The sequence below is a fragment of the Rana temporaria genome, chromosome 1 (genome assembly GCF_905171775.1).
Source record: "Rana temporaria chromosome 1, aRanTem1.1, whole genome shotgun sequence".
NCBI classification, from domain to species: domain Eukaryota; kingdom Metazoa; phylum Chordata; class Amphibia; order Anura; family Ranidae; genus Rana; species Rana temporaria.
In genome coordinates, this window is record NC_053489.1 from 256,255,496 (window position 1) to 256,265,228 (window position 9,733).

At 48.1% G+C, this 9,733-nt stretch overlaps 1 protein-coding gene across 1 annotated transcript in view; it reads right to left on the reverse strand.

The window, feature by feature from the left end:
* The window catches only part of RNF212B (ring finger protein 212B), a 277,775-nt gene that overhangs the window by 53,882 nt on the left and 214,160 nt on the right, over positions 1-9,733 (reverse strand). The window contains exon 11 of the mRNA XM_040354528.1: positions 9,535-9,596. Within this exon, the coding sequence (XP_040210462.1) occupies positions 9,535-9,596 (62 nt within the window). The remainder of the gene's footprint in view (positions 1-9,534; positions 9,597-9,733) is intronic.

Here is a 9,733-nt window from a genome sequence, read left to right on the forward strand (position 1 = left end):
TGATCCAGGAGAGATCCGGGTAGATCTGTATCGGGTTATTGTCAAAGACCAGCCTGCGGATAGGTCGAGCTTTGCGCATTGTAGTTTCCTTTACTGGATAGGAGTTTACTCGGCAGATGACGTCCCAGGGTTTGGAGGCTGGGCCTTTAGGCTTAAGGACTCGGTGGGCCCTATCCATTTCAATGATCTTGTCTGCTGGTTCGTCCAGTATATTGTTAAACAAATTCTGAAGGGTGAGCTGCAGGTCCTCTGCGGCTCCTGCTTCGGGGAGACCGCGTATGCGGATGTTGTTCCGGCGCCCCCTGTTGTCCAGGTCTTCGACATTGCGCTGCATGTCTCTTAAAAAAGAAAAAAACAGTGCAGCGCTAGTGAGTGATATTGTGCTCATATAAATTAATAATAAACAAAAAAAGTCATTCTGGAATAAACTGAAAATTTAGCCAGAATAGGAAAAAACATAAAAATGCAGATGGATATATGAAGAAAAAGTCTTAAAAAGCCACGAAACAAAGTTCATATGACTCTATCCAGTAATTTTCCTTGTGAAAGAGAAGTGGATTGTGCAGACAATGTGAAAGACTCTTGATTGATGTGAGGTAAGCTGTCACCAATACACCCGTGAGGAAGGATAAGATTGCCTGCTTACCAGATGAAAAGACTGTTTTGCATCAGTCTAATAGGGCCTGTGGGAAGTCTGGTCTCCCAATACCTTAGCCGTCAAGATAACCACGGTATAGCTCAGCATACAATCCGAAGAGTCATAAACCAAAAAAAAGAGAAGAAGGACCTCTCATAGCGTATAACGTTTAAAAATAGAAGAGGGTTTAATAAAAATTGCACTTACAATTAGGCAATATAAATACAGCATGGATAGCAAAACGTCTCCGATCTCTTGTTCCGATGCTTCTCGCTACTCGGTCAGGAAAACACAGCCGGCGTTCAGGACGGAACGCGATGACGTCACGGCACCCTACGATCGTTTCGTCGCTAATGGACTTCAACGGGGGAGTAAGCCGCATGTCTCTTAGCATGAGGCGGTGGTCCGAGGCCTGGATTTGGGTGTGATGTACTGCTAATTTAGTCTCTTGAATTTCCTCCTCCGCCATCTCTACTCTGTCAGCTAAGTGTTTGAGGCCTGTTTGGAGGACTTGGATTTCAGCACGGCAGGTCGCCTTGACATCCTCAATAATCTGTTTAAAGTCGTCTTTCGTGGGGATGGCCTTCAGATAGGATTGCCACGGCGGGGGGACCCCCTTGCTTCACAGGGAGGGTGGGTGGGTGATGGTTGGCGGCAAGAATCTGGCTCTTGAGGTATCTGGCCCCCGGGGGGTGGTTGCTGGGGTGGATCCCATGGGTCAGACCTGGCCGTGATTACTTTGCCGTTTAGCATGCGCCCTTGGCCCACGCATTGCAGGGAGTGCTGCTTGTTTTGGGTTTGCCCCTATGCCTCACGGCAGGCAGGGTTTTTTTTGAGGCATCAGCCTCTTCCCCCTCACTACCCTCCACAGCGGCTTCCCTGATAGATGGAACTTCCGCCTGCCGGTGGCGTTCCGTGATCCTCCCGGACGTCACTAATATGCCGCGCGTGCGCACTTGCGGCATGCCATGACATCACGTCGTTTGACGGCGGCTGCCGGGGATTCTTCCTTCCAGAACGCCGGGGAGACCCCCACCCGATTCCCACATTTGGTGTTGTGCGGGGGGGGGGGGTCTGGTGGGGGGTTTGGGGTTGGGCGGATGAGGGGTAGAACCATAGAACCTGAGCACACCCAGTCATACAGACCCTCCCATAATTAACAAGCCCCAGGGAGCTTTGAGAACAGAGCCCACATGGTGGTTAGGACAAAAAGGGATGAGCAGACATTGGGTCCAAATGCAAGTAAGGCCTGATCCCCTATATGGCCCCCCTTGGTAGTAGGTTTTCTACCTTTTCCCAGCTCGTCCCCCGCCCCCACCATTTGATTAAATTTTCTAATATTTTTTCCCTTCTATATATCTTTCTCCTTTCTTAGACCCCAATATAGGCATCATCAACCCTATGCCCACCTGGGAGATCCTTGTAGCATAAATCAGATAACAAGATACTTCGCTATAGTAAAAGGATCCATCCCACTCATTTAGACAGCCCAGGTAAACATTTTTTCGCCTTCTCCCACTCCTTTTTTCTCCCCCCACATTATCACTGCATTCCCATTAGCTCACACTTTTTTCAGAACCTATACCCACTATACTTTTCCACACACTGCTTCACGCAAACATACTCTATTTATTTTTTCACCCGCACATTTATTATCTCTCCTTTTTTATTCTTATTTTCATGCATTCACTTTTTTCGCCATACCACACTCCCCACATTCATTCATATACTTTTCCAGGTTTTGGTGGTCTGCCCTTGCTGGGTCCGTGCTTCCTCCCTTTTGTCATCTGGTTCTGCTTGGCTCCCCTCGGTCCTTCCTCCCCCATCGCCTTTCCCCCCGGCCTAGTGTGGGGCCTTTAAGTGCGACCTCTCGTAGGCGTAGCGGACGGCCACTCATCTCCAGCCTGGTCTTTTCCATCGACCCTCCCGTTCCGTGTGGTTTTCTAGGGGCTCTTTTTCTCAGTGATGGGGTCTGCGGTGGACCTATGGTTTAAGTTTTTTGAGATTATTCTTTGGTAAATATACTCACCTACGCCAATATGGCAAACAATTATTATATATAGTCTACTGTATAATATTTATATGCTTGTTTTTTGTTTTAACAAATACTATCTATGTGTATCTTTTTCCAGAGTTCATGTTTTCAAACTTTTCCCCCTGAAGAGACCTCCATTATCAAAGGTCGAAACGCGTCAGTGTTTCTAGCATAAGTTTACCTACTTCATTGTTACATGAACTCATGGTTGTATCTATTCATATGCATATATTTTTTAATAGTATTATGAAACTCATGTCTTGATCCCACCAGAACGCCTTTTTTCACTATGTAACTTTTATAAATAAATTATTTCTTTAACTTTTGAACTTATTATCATTTTTTGCTGCAACTCAAAGCCCCTTGGGGTACCTTTTTCTTCTACAGCCGGGATTCCCGCCCAAAAGCTCTCCTCGCAGTTCTCCCATCAGAAAACCCAGTCGTGTGTATGGGGCATAACAGGTTTTCTTCTAAGATTGCCCTGTATTTGGCTTCATCCATCTACCCATCATCTCTGACCAGCTTCCCTGTCCCTGCTAAAGAAAGGCATCCCCACAGCATGATGCTGCCATCACCATGTTTCACGGAGGGGATGGTATGTTCAGGGTGATGTGCAGTGTTAGTTTTCCACCACACACAGCGTTTTGCTTTTAGGCCAAAAAGTACAATTTTGGTCTCATCTGACCAGGGCACCTTCTTCCGCATGTTTTCTGCATTCCCCACATGGCTTCTCACAAACTGCAAATGGGACTTCTTATGGATTTCCTTCAATAATGGCTTTCTTTTTGCCCAAACTTCCATAAAGGCCAGATGTGTGGAGTGCATGACTTTTTCCGCGTACACACGATCATTTATCGGCATGAAAAAAATACGTTTTTCGGCATGTAGAAAAAACATTGGCCCAGATTCTCAAAGAAGTTACGCCAGCGTATCTCGAGATGCGTGGCGTAAGTGTAAATATGCGCCGTCATATCTATGCGCCGTACCCACAGAACCAGATACGCATGAAAATAGGCTTCTTCCGATCGGCGTAACTTTTCTACGCCGGCGTAGCGTAGGCGCATATTTACGCCAGGAGCATCTTGAGCTCCCATTGATTTCCTATTCAAATATGCAAATGAGGGAGATGCGCCGATTCCCGAACGTACGACCGCCCGACGCAGGCTATGCGCGGTGTGCGTAAGCTGTACGTCCGGCCTAAACTTGCCCCTCATAAAGCAGGGGCAACTTTGCACCAGACGTGTGCAGGTCAGCTGGAGAGCAGCTTCAGCAGAACCGTTACGGACGAGCTGAGCAACCACACTTGCAGGAAAAGACTTCTGTATGCCAACATGCCAGGGGCATCCATGGTCATAGCACTACTAGTGTGCACCCAGGCGCGTAGAAGGAGAAGGAGGGCACGGGAGAGGATATACAGAACGCGCATAAACATCTTTGGCATGGGTGATTCTGAGGTGTATCGCATCTTCAGATTCAGCTCTGATGCCATCCAGGAAATAGCCAGAACCCTGCATGATGACATCACCAGCAAGACACATCGCTCACATGCAGTGCAGCCACTGGTCAAGGTCCTGGCAACACTGCATTTCCTCGCCGGTGGATCTTTTCAGCGTACAAGTGGAGTAGTGGCTGGGATGTCACAAACCAGAATGAGCAGATGTGTGCACCAGGTTGTCCCCGCAATCCTCAGACGCATGTCCCACCACATCATCCAGGAGCATCTGCGGAATAAGGCAAGGGCGGATTTTGTCAGAATTGCAGGATTCCCACGCACAGTGGGGGCCATTGATTGCACACATGTGGCACTACAGCCCCCCCGTGACACAGAGCACATATACCGCAATCGGAAGCATTGGCATTCCATCAACATACAGGTGATAGTTGATGCCCAAGACCTCATATGGCACGTCTGTGCCAAACACCCAGGGTACAGCCACGACAGCTACATATACCGTCAAAGCACCATCCCAACGGAATTCGAACAAAACGTGTATGGGGACAGCTGGCTGGTTGGTGAGTGACATGGGAGTCAGGCATGACTGTCCGACCCCATGATGCAGACATCACGAGGAGCACATGCACGACTAACATCCTCCTGACTTTTCCCTTCCAGGTGACTCTGCATATCTACTTGGGCCCCATCTCATGACTCCATTCCGGAATCCCCAAACCCCAGGAGAGGAAAACTACAATGCTGCACACATACGTACCCGTGGAGTGGTGGAACGCACATTTGGCATCCTGAAGTCCCGTTTCCAATACCTGGATAAGTCCGGGGGGACCCTGTTGTATTCCCCAAACTTTGTGTGCCAGATCATCGGGGCATGTTGCATTCTGCACAACTTTGCAGAGAGAAAGGGCCTGGAGATTGACATACGTGATGACCTGACCCCCGAACCAGACAATCCCCCCCTGCCCGAGGATACCCCGTCTGCTGAGGGAACAGCAGTCAGGAGATGCCTCGTGGAACGTATCTTTACACGTTAAACACACACACATGTATCATGGCACAAGGAGAATGCACGCATGCACACCACTGTGGTCCCTAGCACACACACCCCACATCCTCATCACTTTGGATTAGCCCAAGTACACCGCACGGGACTTGGGAGCAGCAACACCACGCCAAGGCTCCAGTTATGTTGCTGAACATTCATACCACATTCACATGGCCGAGGGTGACACCCCTTTGCCGGCAGGAGTGTCCCCCCCCCCCCCCCCACATTCACACACCAGTCACACTAATCTGCACGCCTCACCGTGTGCAATATTACCAAAAAATAAATAAAACACTCTTCACCAGAGCAAGAAAATAAAAACAAAACAAAATTATTTTTCCTGGCTGCTGCCACGCCCATGGCCACGGCTCCGCAACTGCCTGGTTGACGGTGGGGGGGGGGGACATCAGGTGGAGGAGCATCCACCATGGCTGGAGGCCTGCCCTCTAATGCCACGGCAATACGCCTCAGAAGGCTGTTTGTCTCTGTCTGCACTTGCACAATGGCAGCTGTGTGGCCCTGGACGGTCTCACTCAGGGTCCGCACCTCTGCCACAAGGGTAGCCGTGGTGGCCTGGAGATCCCCCAAGCAGGTGATGACAGCTGCTGTATTGCCTGCCACGTCCTGCAGACCATCAGTGATGTGTCCCCGGTCGGCCAGGCTGTCGGCCACTCGCCTCATGTCCTGGGCCATCTCACCCATATGGCGGGTCTGCGTGTCCTGGGCAGTGGTCAGGGTCACTGGCAGGTATTCCGGAACCCGCCTGGTCTTCCTGGGGCCACGAGAGGCTTCAGGCCTGGCATAGGGGGAGGGACTTGAGGGAGTGGGTGTGTTGGGGATGGAGCCAGAGGGATTTGAGGGAGTGGGTGTGTTGGGGGATGGAGCCAGAGGGACTCGAGGTTTGGAGGCTTGACAGCCGGAAAGGACCAGCTGAGATGGACGACTCCTCGAGATATAGGGACACCTCCTCACCCAAATGCTCAGCATCCTCCCTAATGACCTCATCACTGGAGGTCTGGCCACCACTCCCCTCAACCAATGCCTCTTGGCTTCCCAGGGGGTCAGGGGCAGAATCATCAGGGGATGGTGTGGGACGGGCAGGGGCACCAGATGGCCCAGCTCCCTCCTGGACATCTGCGGATGACACAAAACATTCACATGTTGGTGGACCCACACACTTGTCACATATTCCCTTCCCCCTCACATGCTACACACCAGATAGTAGAAAAAACACACTTACCTGTCCTCAAGGGCGGCTCAACTGAGGCGTAGCCCGGCATTCCCTCCACTTGCACCCTGGTAAGGCAGCGGGCAACAACCTCCTCGTCAGGAGTCAGACGGACCCTAGAGGCAGGTCCACCACCAGTGCCCCTGGCATGACTCGCCATAAGAGCCATCTTCTCCTTCACCCTCCTGCGAAGATCGTTGATCTTCTTTGCTATGTGTTTGGGCCTCCTCGCCTCATTGCCCACGGCATTAACCTGGTCGGTGATCCTCTGAAGGATCTCGTCCCTTCTGCCCTTGCTGGTGTTCTTGCTACGGGCCCCATGGAGGCGATCATAGTACCTCTCCATGGCAGCAAGGATAATACCTTTCTCCTCTGGAGAGAAGTTTTTTTTCTGGTCCCAGAACGCTGGGCAGACATGTCAATAATCTCACAAAAGTATACTCACCAAAAACCAAACAGGTGTACTTTTGCACTCGATGGGCGCATGTCTGGGCGTATTTATGCCCTTGGTGTAAACAGTGGGCTGGCGTAACTCAGGAATAACGCCAGGCGTAGTTGTGAGCATGCGCAGAGGGGCGCGGAACATGCGATCACGTGACGGCGTATGCGCTGGTCTTTCGGCCATTCATTTGCATGGGGTCACGGTTCATTTAAATGGATCACGCCCACTTCCTTCCTACTTTGAATTACGCCGTCTTACGCCAACGAATTTACGCTGCGCCGGCGCAAAAATGCACGCTTCTAAATAGAGAATACGGAGCTTGCCTCTCTAAGTTACGTCGGGGTAACGCATCTGAGATGCGCTATGCCGGCATAAAGATGCGCGGATCTACGAGAATCTGGGCCATTGTTTTTTCCAACTTCATCATTAAAACAACGTTGCCCACACACTATCGTTTAAAAAAAATGCTCTAGCAAAGCGCTGTGACGCACAACACGTACAACGGTACTATAAAGGGGAAGTTCCATGCGGATGACGCCACCCCTGGGGCTGCTTTAGCTGATTTCCTGTTAGTAAAAGACGATTTGCGCTTTTCTGTCTGTTACAGCATGATGAATGTGCTTACTCCATTACGAATGGTAGTTTTACCAGAACAAGCGCTCCCGTCTCATAAATTGCTTCTGAGCATGCACAGGTTTTTAACGTCGTTTTAGCCCACACACGATCATTTTTTACACCCTGAAAAACGACATTGTTTAAAACAATGTTAAAAAAATGCAGCATGTTCGAAAAAAAAAATTTGCTTTTCAGAACCCGAAAAATGATGTGAAGCCCACACACGATCATTTTAAATGAAATTTTTTAAAAACTTAGTTTTTTTCATGCCAAAAAATTATTGTGTGTACGCGGCATAATATTTGTCCAGTGGACATATTCCCCTTCCGAGCTGTGGATCGCTGCAGCTTCTCCAGAGTTACCAGGAGCCTCTTGGCTGCTTTTCTGATTAACGCTCTCCTTGCCTGGCCTAGGTTTGCAGTTGTGCCATACTCTTTCCATTTTCAGATGACGGATTGAACAGTTCTCCGTGCAATGTTCAAAGCATGAGATTATATTTTTATAACCTAACCTTGCTTTAAACTTCTCCACAATGTTATCCCTGTATTTATACTGGATCCAATTACACACAGGTGGACTCTTTTTACTTATTAGGTGACTTCTGAAGGCAATTAGATCCACTAGATTCTAGCTAGGGATATCAGAGTAAAGGTGACTATATACAAATGCATGCCACACTTTTCAGATATTTATTTGTAAAAAAAAAAATTGAAAACCATTTATCATTTTCCTTCCACTTCACAATTATGTGCCACTTTGTGTTAGTCTATCACATAAAATCCCAATGAAATACATTTACATTTTTGGTTGTAACATGACAAAATGTGGAACATTTCTAGGGGTATGAATACTTTTTCAAGGCACACTAAATAATAATGTTAAGAATGTGTCTGATCTGTGGCATAGAGCTAATATGGTAGCGACCCTGGTCCAAATTTGAATGGGTCTCTCTTCTGTATTTAAACTTTACTGCTTTTAGTGAATCTTAAAGAGAATGATCCCCTTTGCCAATTCAGAGTTTCTTTAAAGGCAAAAGAAAGCCTAAGGCAATTTATCTACAAGCTACATGTATACTGTCGACTACCATAGCAATCAGTATACATTATAAATGTTTAATAGAAGCACATCTTAACAGAAGTTTCAAATGGGGCCTGTACATAAAAAGACAAGACACAAACTGTGTTGGGCTTCAACAACTAAAGTGTGAGAGAAAGAGCCTACAGTGGCAGCAACCATTGGGCTAGATTCAGGTAGATGCGCCCAGTATTACGGCGGCGCAGCGTATCGTATTTACGCTGCGCCGCCGTAAGTTTGAGAGGCAAGTGCTGTATTTAAAAAGCACTTGCCTCCTAACTTACGGCGGCGTAGCGTAAATGGGGCCGGCGCAAGCGCACGTCATTCAAATGATGTTGAGGGGGGGGTGTTTTATTCAAATTAGGTTGACCCCGCGTATTTCACGTTTTTTACAAACGGCGCATGCGCCGTTCGTGAAAGAATCCCAGTGCGCATGCTCGAAATTCTAACGCAAATCATCATTGCTTTCAACATGAACGTAAATTATGTCCAGCCCTGTTCGCGAACGACTTACGCAAACGACGTAATAAATTCAAATTTCGAAGCAGGAACGATGTCCATACTTAACATTGGCTGCGCCACCTAATAGCAGGAGCAACCTTACGTCGAAAAAGCCTAACGTAAACAACATAAATAAATTGCGCCGGGCGTACGTACGTTTGTAAATCGGCTTATCTAGGTCATTTGCATATTCTACGCCGAAAACAACGGAAGCGCCCCTAGCGGCCAGCGTAATATTGCAGACAATTATACGCCGCCGTATTCAAGTTACGTCGGCGGAGGAAGCCTATTTTTTTAACGTATCTGCCTTTGAGAATCGGCGTAAGTATACGCCGGCGCAGATTTGAAATTACGGCGGCGTATCTGGAGCTACGCCGCCGTAAATGCTACCTGAATCTAGCCCACTGTTGTGTTCTTTGTGGATATGCTTTAAATTGTAAATAACTTAAAATATGTATATAAAAAATAAATGTTATGCCAAATTTCACAGCGAATCACACATACCTGAAGGGCCCTAATACGGTCAGTGTTGTTACACGGGGTAACACAGGCATCTCTTGCACCACCTATAGATTTCAGAAAACGCTTATTGCATTAAGTTGCATCCTTATGAAAATCAACCATGTTTACAGCTGAACTCCAGGCCAACAGCTAAAAACAGTTGAAATACAAGCGCTGTTTTACCAGCCTAAGGATTTTTATT